This window comes from Ambystoma mexicanum, chromosome 6q (assembly GCF_040938575.1).
Source record: "Ambystoma mexicanum isolate Mex_15411 chromosome 6q, UKY_AmexF1_1, whole genome shotgun sequence".
Classification (NCBI taxonomy): Eukaryota; Metazoa; Chordata; class Amphibia; order Caudata; family Ambystomatidae; genus Ambystoma; species Ambystoma mexicanum.
The window spans coordinates 1,389,322,725-1,389,335,755 of record NC_090937.1 but is presented as its reverse complement, the minus strand read 5'-3'; the positions used below and the strand labels follow the sequence as shown (position 1 = coordinate 1,389,335,755).

Sequence of the window (13,031 nt, the reverse complement as noted above, 5' to 3'; positions counted from 1 at the left end):
GGAAAGGCCCACCTAAAAACATACTTCTGAAAGTACAGCTTTTAAAACGACAAGATGTTTTTAAATGTAACATTTAGTATTGCATCTGGGCATGTGGTTTACAATGCAATCTTTCTTCACCTACTGTTCGAACAGATATAAGTTCACTTTTGGTATTATTCCCAAATAGGCCATAGTTACATAGAAAACAATGTTCATTTTTACACAAAACGAAATAGGCCTCTCCCTTTAAATGTGGTCAATTTATATGATGAATATACATGTTTCTATTATGAACAAATGCACAATGATTGGCTTCACTTTGGATTTCTGGATCACTGCCTTGTGCTGTATAGAAGTCAATGTCACATGCTGCTAATCATTGTTTTATGCTGGCTTTTATATTTCAATGGGACCTCAGCCAGCTTCACTCTCACAATAGGGGCCTACATGGCCTCTCAGTCTCTGTCACTCTGGGGCTTCATTTTCACCCCACAGCTATGTGATGCCACTTCCTGTTTTGTCAATGGGTGAAATGTTGTGTTCCATTGCTTCCCTTCCATTGCTTCCTGTGCTGCCACTTAGGGGTGGGGTCAAATGGCATGCCTTTCTGTGATGTCATCAGAGGTCAAGGATCGTGTGATGTCACTACCACTACCCCTGGCATTTTGGTAAAATGACGTCCCTGACTGGGGACTGGTTTAACACCCAATTGCAGCCCAGTTGCATCCTGTCAAAATTCAAGGAGTAAGTCGCGGGCTACATGTACGGAGAGGACAATAAATATTACAGAGATAATGTGGTGCATGAGAAACTGTAACTCGTAATGTACACACATCAATTATTGTCTTTATAAGTGTATATTCATGCATAGCAAAGTTGCATTGACACTTTCGGGACACGCTGTTTCCCAATGTACCGCAACACTGCATATTAGTCGATAGGCGCGGTGAACCTTTCACGCTTATTATGGGAGAGAGCTAGCAGGCTCTCCTTGTTGAAAATCCGGAGAAGACAGACCGCAGCCTGTCCCTGTTTGTGCTTTCTTCACGAAAATCTAGTCCAGCGAATAGGCTGCAGTTTTGAGCCAATCACAGACACGGATTCTCTACTGCCCACCTCCTCCGTCCCAGTTGTGCCTATCAGGGATAGCAGAGGCTGCGTCACAGCCCACCTCCTGCTAGCCCTTCCTTGGGGAACCTCCCCCTCTCCCTCCCCTTTGCTGGAGCTTGGCTTGCTTCACTAATTGACCTAAATAGAGTCTGTGAGTGACAGGCCTCCTCGCGGCCCCGGGGGACGCGCGCACTGCCCAGTAAAGGAGCAGTGAACCCATTGCCGCCCACTCTTACTCACCCTCCTCCTTCTTTTGGTGTCTTTCTCCTCACTCTTCAGTGAGCCCCATTCGCCGCGGTGCTCATCCAATCGCGCTCCGCACTCCCCGCTTGCAGAATCGCTTAACTCGCCTGACATTTTTATTTCCCTATTGTGGTTTTTGATCGCGCCCCCCCCTGATTTGAGCGTGAGGAGCCGGCGGAAGAAGGACTGGGCATGATAGTGTGAAGGAGGAGATGCGAGCCGAAAGCCTGTGCCGTCTGTGACCCCAGGCTATTAAAGAGGAGCCCGACTCGCAGCAGGGCGCCCCAGCTCCCACCTCGCCACCGCCAGAGACCTCTGCCAACTATGCCGGATGAAGCCACCGAAGCACCGCAGCACCCACCGGCCAAGGTCTCCTCCTTCTACATTGAGAATCTGCTGGGCACGTCCGGGAAGGTGCGCTGCCCAGAGCGCGGGGGCAACCGCGAGGAGCGGCCACTGCCCAGCCCGGGCGTCCACCCGGGAGCCCATGGATGCTGCCAGCAGTTCTCCGCCGGACACTTTGGTTTCCCCTTCCGCGAGAGCCCCCTAGAGTGGTACCGGAGGGCCCAGGCCAGCTATATGGGAGCCTGCACCAGCCCCGACAGTAAGTCATCTCAGCTGCTGTGCGTGATAGAATGCAGTCATAATACTGTATACGAGTCTTGCCAAAGCTTGGTTGGGGTATGCAATGTGCCATGAATTCATTGTGGATTGTGTGTGCCTGTTTTCCATCTAGGCTATCCCTGGGCGTGGGGTATTTATGTTACACTCTCGCACACTGCCCGATGCTGGGCAGTATTGGTTGTCACTCCAGAAGATTAGCCTAGTGTGTCAGCTATGTTGGGCTGCTATAATGTGTTGGCCCAAGCGCTTTAAATAGGCGGATTGGTTTGCCCGCGTCACTTTAACTTGAAGCAAGGGAGCTTGCTTCGTTGGTGTTAAGTTGCCAACAGGCAGGCAGTGCCCTTTATCGGGCAACTCCCCATCGCCCAAATCGTTACCTTAAGCTCTCTAGGAATGTAGAACTTAGTTGGCATAACATGTTGGCGCAATAGGAAGAGTGTACCTAACAAAACGCACGGGCAGAGCTCGGTGTGTGTAATTTGACAGGTGTCACTCAAATCACGTATCCGAAGGTGCATCGTGTGCACACACAAGTGGAGCCTATTCATTTTAGTAAATGCTAAATCTGACGATCGACTAGGACACATTAGAATGATAAAGAAAAGTACATTCGCGGGCTAAAATTGTGATAATTTATTTATATTCGTAGAATTAAACAGTGCTAAAATGGCCGACTTTGTGGCCAAGAATACAGAGCTGAGTGCACTTTTGAATTATTACCACCTTGGCACATAATGTCTTTACGTCGCTTATACACGTACATGCGTTTATTTAAAGGTCGGCAGAAACCCAGTGAGCGTCTCTTAATTTCTCTTGAAGCTATTGGTGGGAATCGCGAAATACGTAACACAGTGCCCGCTAGATGTGTGTTTCGATGGACGCATATTGCATGGAATTGCACTCTTGAGGTGACCATGAATGTCACGTGCGTGCAGTCGTGTGTGTGTGTTCACTGTGCTTGTTAGAGAAGGCTGTCGTTTTAGGCGCTCATGTTCTCGGTGCAGTCAGTGACAACTGTGACATGTCCCAGTGCCTGGCACACGGTGTCACTGTGGGCACATGCAGTGTGCATAGACACTTCCACTCGAAGGTAGGATGCTCGGATCTCTGTATCGGCTCTTAAATGTGCAGAGGTCCGCGAAGCCAGTACCTGTAATCCGCATCCCAGGGTTGGGTCCCCCAAATCCCGAAGAGTTGAAGCCACCAAGGGATGTGTTCCCATTGTTCCCCAAATTAGTATTCTTTGCTCTGCTCTGCCGCCCGTGTTTACTGCATTTGCCCTGCGTTTGGCGTCAGTGAGCGAATATCAGGATATGGGGTTGACGCTTCTCTGTCTCCACATTGGGCTGACGACAGACGATCCGGGCATTGCACATGTTAAGGCATCAGACAATGCTGAGGGTGGGCAGTGGGACCCTTGAGTTAAATTGTAGGGACACAAGCACTGGGGCACACACTGGGGTGGCACACGCGAGAACCTCGCCTCGATTCCCCGTAGCTGTATGCACATCTGCACTGCGCGACACAATACATACTGAGCAAAGTGCTGAGAAGGAAGGCGAGTGGCTCCTCGCGCACCATGTGAAAGGTGAATGCACCAATTTACTGAACACCCGCCAATCCGAGTGGCGGTGGTGGGAGGGTATGTGGGGGTGCTCTTGAAATACAGTTGTGCCGCAATCTAGTAACCTCCATGCCAAAGCACAAACAACAGTGTGATACCCACAGTTCCCCTTTCAAAATCTCTTGCAGTACCAATGCTTTCTTATTTGAGCCAGCCGCTCTCCCAACACTACTTTTGCAAGGAATACATAGTTTAAAGTGTTACTAAACGGGCGTGTATATTGATTTATTTATTTATGTAGCGCTTTACATAATGACTGCCAAAAAGTGCAGTTTGCAGACACGCATGATAGACCTTTCAGTGACAAAGATGCCGCCATCCAGCCCCTGGACTCGTCAAAACACCGTACAGTGCAGAGTACGGCCTGCAAGAATCCCCGTATTCAGAAGGGCCGCTTGTTACTACAATGTAATACGGCATTGCCCGCAAGTGATGGGTTGGTACTGGAGTGCATGTAGCGTAGATGCGGAATTCTTATTCGTCACCCCTTTCTTTCCGTCTACTAATCTATATGAATATATGTTTATTCAGCTGGGCATCCATAAAGCCTAATGCCGCGAAAAAGTACGTTTTTCACAACAATAAAAAAAATCATGAGTATTATTGGGATGTTGAATCTATATTTCCGCCTTCCTTTTTGTTCAACCTGAAGATGTCACGTTCTTCTCGTTATTAATAAGCATGTGCAAACTCCAACACATTCTGTGTGTCAGTGCGTATACTATTCTTTCGAAGGTTGGGATGAGGGTATTTTGGGAAATCCATACGCTTTATGGGAGCATCGGTTTCCATGTGGACTTTTTCTACTTTATCTGTATAGTCGCATTACCTGATATATATATATATTATATATATATATATATATATATATATATATATATATATATATATATATATATATATATGTTGCTATATGTTTATTTATTTTTCCCTTCCATTTACTTGGCTGCAATGTTCCATAGTTTGATGATCAAGATTAGTTTCTGCACGTGTGTCACTGTGTTTCCCGCTGCGGAGCTCTTCTATTTGTCTCCCACCTGTTGTAACTTTCGTGTTGCTGAATTATCTCGCAGCCCCCAGCGCGTACTTGAAATCAGATTATGATGAACAGATCATCATCACAGTATCCCACACCACGTTAAATGCTCTTTTTTTTTGCTCTTTTGCAGCCAGTGACCGGGACTCCCCTGAGATTTCGGACATCGCCGACGGGGCGGACAGGAGTTACGGCACTGAAGGGCTCGAGTCCCCGGTGGAGCGGCCGGAGGAGTGCTGCCTGCCCGGCGAGGATGCCACCGAGCCGGGCTCCCCGGAGCCGCGCTCCACCTCCTCCCGGAAGAAGAAGACGCGCACCGTGTTCAGCCGCAGCCAGGTCTTCCAGCTCGAGTCCACCTTCGACATGAAGCGCTACCTGAGCAGCTCGGAGCGGGCCGGCCTGGCCGCCTCGCTGCACCTCACCGAGACCCAGGTCAAGATCTGGTTCCAGAACCGCCGCAACAAGTGGAAGCGGCAGCTGGCGGCGGACCTGGAGGCGGCCAGCGCCTCGCACTCGGCCCAGAGGATCGTGCGGGTGCCCATCCTGTACCACGAGGGCTCCCCTGCCGGGGCCCTGGGCTTCCCGCTGCCGCCGCACGCCTCCCACCAGACGCTGGCGCTGGGCTACTCCGGCGCGAACTACCCGCTGGCCTCCTTCCCCGCCTCCATCCCCTTCATGAGGTCGCAGATGACGGGACTCGTGTAAACAAAACATCTGCGACCGAATAGCTCTCGCTTGAGAGAGAAAAGACGTGCAATAAGCCCCGGCTCTGTGGGTGACGCAAACACTGAGAGGTCGAACCACTCTCTCCCAAAGGAGACACGGCAACTGCTGCGTATATAAGACATTAATGCCACACAGGGGCGGGCGGCCTCCGCGCGACACCCCTTGGCCGCGCCACGGGGGCGGAAGCTGTTGCCCCTCGCGACCTTCTTGTATCCATACACTTGTTAGGACAGTCGAGCCTGTCCAATGTAAGCAGCATGACGAGAATGTAAAGGCCCCCGAGCAATGGCGGACAGCAGGGGCTCGCGGTGCCACGCCAAGGCCAAGGGTGACTGACCACGGCATTACTTCCGGTTCAAGGCGGGACGTCTTTGTGGGTTACGCAGGGTGCGCATCAGCCCAAAGGACTTTTCTGCGCCCTTTTATGTTAGGATTTAGGAGGATATGATAGCACTGCAATCGTGGCGACAGTATTCTTGGCCCAGTTGCACACAGAACAAGAAAACGCAAAATAATGTCTGACATTTTTTTTTAAAAAAAGATAACATACCCTTTGGCCTTCATTCTTATCAGTGACTTGTTATAAATGTAAATACCTTTATTTTTCATATTTTAATACAATACAATTTTACGCATGTTTTAAAAAATAAATTGATTTTACTAAATGTACAATGCCGGTTTTGGGCATTATTTATATCAAAGCCTCCGTCTTCAGGTTTGCTTTAACCGCAGGACGAATTACCCTGCTTGTCTGATCTGCGCCCGGTGAACGTAGTCTGGGGCGACGATTTTAGGAGTTCCGAGCGAGTGCGAAATGTTTGTTTGGGCAACAAGTCTGGAATTGAGGCACCTTATATTACATTACACAGGATGTTTATATGAAACACGAGCTCGTTTTCCAGCTAAACCCTGTATGTTGCATGCATACGGGCATTTTTAAACCCTGTTTCATAATAAACGTGATTACCCGGTGTGTACCAATGAATAACTCAGTTGTCTCTGTAACATCGACGCTCGTTAAAACCCAGGAGGCGACAATCCACTGTTCACATGTGCCTGGTCGGTGTTTGGTATACCCCCTGCAGCACGAACACTCAGGCTGTGCGTACTCCTACCCCTCCCAGTTGTGATTTGTTTGGTTTTCAATTATGATGTACTACTTTCCAAGTGGCTGCCATCCATCTTGTCTGCCTGTGCAAAGTCGATCGAGGTCGTAACGTAGGTTGCAGGCCAATTAAGATGCAATCATTACTACCATTAAATAACCGCCCACGCCAGTGTTTAAAAAGGCACTTAATGCAAATGTGAGGAGCAGAAGAAATATGAATTGCAAAAAGTTTCCCAAATAAAGCGATACCTCTTAATACACTTGACAACGCGTCCGAAGTGTTTATATACACAACCCTGCACAATATCGTATTGCTTGTTTTTTTTATTTATTTATAAGGAAACATAATTTCATTACATTAAAGTGTTTTGGTAGACATGTTGAAATAAAACCTAGTCCAGTTTCACTATGTGCAACGCACCCACATCGAATGTCATTACTTTTCCATTTTGGATTACCTCCTGTCCGAACCAACACGTGTTCATTGTTTTTTTTTTTTTACATGTAACCGAATTCATGTTTATGTTTTAGGGAATGCGCTGCAAATGTATTTTCTTTTCAGTTAAAGACAAAGAAACTCGGGATCTTCGCTTGAGATATACTTTAGAGTTAAGCAGTCACAATCCGCTAGGGCACCCCTATTCCCCAGCATGGAAGGCTCTAGTTAGAGAAAAGGGAAACACCATCTTTCTCTTCGACCATCTCTGCTTTATTAACATTCATTAATGTTACAAATATTGTCTGCCGGTTCTGCCCCTTTCCTGACTGCCGCAAGGATTGCAAAGCCTTCACTTACGGGCAGACGTTTTAATCCATTTTATTTTAAACTGAACCTAATCCCGTACAGGCTGAAGGTTTTCTGTAAATATGAGCTTACTACGCCAGTTCAGCGTGCATGTATTCGTTGGGGATACCTCTGCTGTAAGCTATGTCTCCAGTATGCGAGTAGGCGTTGTGTGGATAAAAGAGCGCGTGCATATGAGCCTGTGCATGTATGTGTATTATACGCGAGTTTACGAGTATACACTTATTGCTTCTTTGAAATGTGTCTCTATGTGGATGTGCGAAGTGCATGGATAGCTATATGTTGGTTTATTTGGGTCGCTCTATGTTCGAATGTCTTTGCGCGTATGTGAACGTATAGTACACGCGTGTTACCAAGAGTGTGTATTCGTGTGTGTGTATGGTAGGCGTGCCCGACGTGTGTACCGCGTATGTGTAAGGAAACGATACAGAGTGTGAGTGAGGGTGTGTGCACGCACGCGTTTGCGTTTATATCACGGGACCGTGTGCAAGTTTGTCTATATGTGTTTGTTCACATATGTTTTGTGTGGATGTATTATGTGTGGGGATGCATATATGTGTGTGTGCGTGCATATATCATATGTGTGACCAAGTGCATTGTTGTGCCACTGTGTGCTCGTGTGTAAGGGAAGAGGAAATGCGCATTTGTGTACTGTTCTTGAACAGGCGTCTGCAGGATTGCCAGAAGAAAGACGACAAAAGATACCGGGTTGGGATTAAAGGAAGGTTTTTGCAAGGTGCCACTGTTTGGCTTAAATTGCCGCAATAAATTCGTTCGCACACATTTCCAATTAGGGCTTTCTTTCTTTTAACGCACAAGTTCTGAAAGTCCGTTAGGATTTATGTGGCGGAATGCAATGAAGTGCCAATCAATGACTTCCTCAGAGTGTGTTTAGATGATCAGTGCAGTGATGAAACGGGTGCATAGCATTTGTTGTGCAACTGGGGTATTTGTAAAAGCTGCAGATGCTTGCTAATCCAGGACACTTTATCAGATTTTCCAAATTGAAAGCAATGTGTTGTATTTGATATGTTTGTTTAGATCCTTGGTATCTTCACCGGACTTGTTTATACAGTTGTCATGTCACTCAGGTCACAAAACTCCCTAGATATTGAACACATCAACACATACTCGCGTTTTTTCCAGCTGTTAGTGCAACTTTGAAATACAAAACATCAAATAATGTGATATCATTTAGATAATTCCTTGAGTGCCATGTGCACGCCATCCTAGCGGCGCATGCGTCACCGTGCTCTCCCTGGTGCGCCTCTGAGGGCCGGATGCCTCCACTAATCCACTCTCGCTCCTGTCCGTCTTCTGTTTCTAGCTCACTGTAACCAGCCCGTATTGGCATCTAATGCGCCCCGTCCATCCCTGCTCTCCCACTAGGAGAACGCTGCCGATGTTGTGGTTACATGAATCACTCCTATATGGGGCCTCTCAACAGGAAGATTGACATCTCATTTGGGCTCGCATACCCACTTGGCAACCGCAGTGGCTCCAGGCAGACGTTCGTTGTCTCGTGCTGGAAAGGGCAAGGCATCATACTACGAGCCAAGCAGTCTACGGTTTCTTAATCCCCGAACCCAACTCCTTAATGGCTCTCTTCTTTCAATCGCTGCTCAAACTTATTCCGTGGCATCCCACTCACGCTTCCAAGAATATTGTCTCTAGGCGCAGACTGTTCTGTGCTGTCAACGCCCAGCGGATGGGCCGAGAATGTTATTCATAAACCACCCCGTGTTATGCCATGTATTCCTTTGAATGTATTATTCAGAAATTATTTTTTTATTGAGTGCACCCTCTTCTCTCGTATACGGCCATCTTCAAATCAGCCTTTTATCTTTGGAAGGATGAAAACATGAGCACTGATTTAAAACGGGCAATAATTGTTTATTCAAAATGATTTATGAAAATAATTTTGGCGAAACTGCATTATAGATGCATGCGTGTTATCAATCATAGCGTTATTAGTTGCAACTGTTTCCGAAGGCAACCACTATAATATGAGAGGTTATTTACAACACGCTTAATACCCAGAGGTTTCTAAGGGCAGACCCAATATGTGTTGATCCAGTGTTGTTTTGCTTCCAACGCGAGCACTTTGCCCCTGAGCTATCCTCCCGAGACTGCACAAAAGATATTCCCTGACTAAAAGTGTTGTGTTGCATTCCGTGTTTGTTGGCTAAAGTGGAGCCCGATTCTACTGCGAATTTCCCATGTGCAGCTGAAAGACTGGGCCTGATTTACAAAGCGTTATTCAATGGGGATGTTCACATTGAAAAACACGTTTATAAATCAGGCCCATAGTGTCAAGTGACACGTGTTGCTTAGTCTTTTAAAGGTGTGTAATCTATGTGATGACACATCAATGAAGCATACGGCCTAATTCACAGAACGTTTTCCAAATCCGGTTTTGCCATTATAAAACGCTTCTGTGAATGAGGCCTGTAGTCCTTTATCTCTCATCAAATCCATACTGGGCAGCAACCTCCTCTTCCATAGTGGATCGTATGCCCCTAAACAACCCCTGGCTCATTAAACAACATCATATAAAGACACGTGACCACTGGCGGAAAACATCAGACACGTGCCATTCCATAGCAATCTTAATTCACTTAATTTTTCTCAACAGACTATAATTAAACAAACCTTAAGTATGTCCTTGGAATTAAAATGTTACGAGTCCATACCGCATTGATTCTACTAATGGCGCCAATCACGTCGCCAACACACTCGGGTGTTTAGCCCTGGTCTTAAGTGTGAACGTAGAGACCGGTGCTACAGCATCTGGCGCCGCACCTGCAACAGAAATGTGTGTGGTAGCGGCGCACCCCAATGTCTGTGCCGGTGCGTATTATTATTCATGTTCTGAGCAGCAGTAGTTGTTCAATCCGCGGTCTGCAAGATGCGCATGCATATCTGCCACAGTCACACCACGCATTAGCCACGACCAGCAGCGAATGCGTGACACACAGCACCCGCCCAGGCATGTACGCAGCCAATGAGGAGGCTGCAAAGTCCATGATACGCGCCCTCACGCTCACCCCGCTCTATGTGATGCCCTCGGCGTCTTATTTCAAGCGTCTGCTTCTCTGAGTTCACGCGCAAAGACCGCGCGCGAATCACGCCCCGTGACTTCATCCTTTGACAGACGTAGGTACGGAGTACAGGAGCGCGAGAGGACTGACTGCCATTGACGGATGTTGAGCCAACCTAAATAATTCATTTAAGTGCCGTTTCCGGTAATTTTCACGTCTGTAGTACTATGCAACTTCTCGCTATGGTAATTGCTTAACGGCCAGGGTGCGCCTTTTTCTGATATATGGTGTGTAAACCTATTTCGAGGAGCAGACCTCACCAGAGGTATTTGATGTTTTGTTTATTTATACACACATGTCCATTCCATCTCCTGCAGCAAATATGGCATTAACGCAATGCCTCAGACCGTTAATATCAACCCTAAGAAGCGATGCCAGGGCACCCCTTTGCTTCCGCTTCGATCAAACTGGCCCGTAAGAAAAGAAAGGGATTAATTACTGCGGCGCACGAGTTCATTCCGAGCCCGAGAGGCGAGGCCTCAAGCGACCCCCAGCACCTACACCCGTGAAGTGGGAAAGCTATCCTTTATAATTTCTTACTTGGTTTCATCACTTCGTGATCATTAATTACTATCAGCAACGAGGTCATCATTGCGATGTCTTTGTTTTCGTCGCGGTCATCGGTGATGTAAACCTCACATCATTGTTCGGGGCCCTGAAAAGACATGCACCAGATTACCAACAATGCGTTAGTATGGAAGCAGCTGAACTTGCTTGAAGTAGGAACCTGCGTGTATTTGAAGTGTTTTCTAAAAAGAAATAAACAAAACACTAACAGCACATTGGCAGAGATTTGACTTCATTTTCATTCATACTTCGTGACTGCAGTACCAATCGCTTGGTCATTTTAACAAAACGTTTATTTGAATCTGTTTCTCATTACTTGTTTCTCAAATATAACGGTCTGATTCACAACGCGTTTTTCAATGGGAGCCCCCCATTAAAAAATGCATTGTAAACCAGGCCCAATATCTCTCGCTGAAAGTAGTGTGACCGGCACAGGCTCCACTGCAAACCGAGCTGCCCCTCGCTGTGTCTGCCCGAAGAGAAAGTGGCGCAAAGGGTGGACTGGGTGCAACTTTCGTTTGCGAGGAGATTGTTCTATAAACGAGGCCCTGTACAGCTGATAAAATCATTCATTGTTTTGAAAACTATCTTCCGAAATTACGCAAAAATACGTTTCCAGATTTCAATTGAGTGTTGAAGAGCGCAGCAGGTCACCTGGAATTGGTGGCACGGTGCTGAGATTAACCCGTTGCTACAGTTTTGATAAATGGATCCACAAACTAACATTTTAATTAAGTACGTTTCAATGCGTTTTCTGAAATTGAGGCGGGGGTTGTCTGCCTAATCGAAAACAGCAGAACGTTGCTTAGAGGCGTGTGCAGACAGGACACTGTTTAACCATTCAGATGGCCTCTCCTTATTTCAATAGAATGACTGGAAAGAGTGCCCAGGGCCACAGTATACAAATCATGTTTTAAGAGGTCTGGACAGTAAAGAGTGCTATGGCAACATGCATACCCCCATTGTGAGGATGCTGGCGATGCTGGGGGGAACATGCTGACATGCTTATCCCCCCCCCCGCCCGCACATCTGCCTTTTTCCCACATTGTGCATATTTGTCTGCAGTGTGCCTGCCTGTAGACTTGTAGTTGGAATTCAGACACAATGCAGACTGATCTACACTACAGACACCTGGAGATTCTGCGGTCAGTCGAATCGACAAGCATTCATGCTATATCCAAGCATCTCCTGTCCCATCTGAGACCAGGCACACTCCTTTCTGTCGGACGCTCAGTCCATTGACAGGGTAATCTCAGAGGCCTTTATCTTCCTTATGAAAGATCCTGTCTCTGGTTTGGAAAGCGGGATCAAACACACTGATAAATAGTCAGGTGGAATGAAGGCATTTGGCACGTTTTCTCCCTGCCAAGCTCAATACACAGCATCACGCATATGGGGTGGTTCTGTAAGCATGCAACGATTTCAGATCAATATCCAAGAAGGGGCGCCTGACAAGGATTTATGTCTGGTAGTACAGTATCCACTGATCTCCATCCATGAATGCATGGGCATGCAAACTTTGGTCCTCCATATATTTTGGACTACTGCTCCCATCAGCCATATCCATCAAAGTAAATTGTGGAGGATCATGGGAGTCATAGTCCAAAATATCTGGCCACTCATATGTTTCACTATGCTACCAAAGTGTCTTAAACTGAATACTCAAAGCTATTAGTAGCCAACGGGGTGTGTCCGGTGGGGCAGACACCAGGTGCAACTGTTTAGAAACATCCGGGATGCATTTGATTGAGCTCCTGGGCATCTAGAAATCCTATATTTAGGAAGATCTAGGTAGGAGCCATTGGGATGGCCCAGCCTGGATATTACTAAGTCTAAGTTAAAGATGTGCTGGTCCATGGGCAGAATTGCAAAGTTACACCTGTAATAAGGAATTGCACCTGTAATAACTCATCAAAGAACAATGTGGTGATGCACTCCCAGTTTTAAGGGCATATGGGCTAGGTACGTCTCACCAGCATGCAGAATTTGAAACAGTTCTACCCCTCATACTTAACAAACCTGGAGGGCCTGATTTACAGGGGGTTTTCCAATGAAATTTCCCATTTAACTTGCTTGTATAAATCAGGCCCAGGGAGTTTTGATGA

At 46.9% G+C, this 13,031-nt stretch overlaps 1 protein-coding gene across 1 annotated transcript; it reads left to right on the top strand.

Moving 5' to 3' along the window:
• The first annotated feature begins 1,249 nt into the window (after positions 1 to 1,249).
• On the top strand, positions 1,250 to 6,333 carry HMX1 (H6 family homeobox 1). The gene is made up of 2 exons (XM_069632032.1): positions 1,250 to 1,939; positions 4,753 to 6,333. The coding sequence occupies exons 1-2, from the start codon at positions 1,660 to 1,662 to the stop codon at positions 5,322 to 5,324; spliced, it is 852 nt and encodes a 283-aa protein (XP_069488133.1). The 5' UTR covers positions 1,250 to 1,659; the 3' UTR covers positions 5,325 to 6,333.
• The last annotated feature ends 6,698 nt before the right edge of the window (positions 6,334 to 13,031 follow it).

Excerpts from the sequence above, each read along its gene's own strand:
- HMX1 (XM_069632032.1), top strand. The coding sequence starts at position 1,660 with ATGCCGGATGAAGCCACCGAAGCACCGCAGCACCCACCGGCCAAGGTC. Across the intron at positions 1,940-4,752 it reads AGCCTGCACCAGCCCCGACA|CCAGTGACCGGGACTCCCCT; the intron begins GTAAGTCATCTC and ends GCTCTTTTGCAG.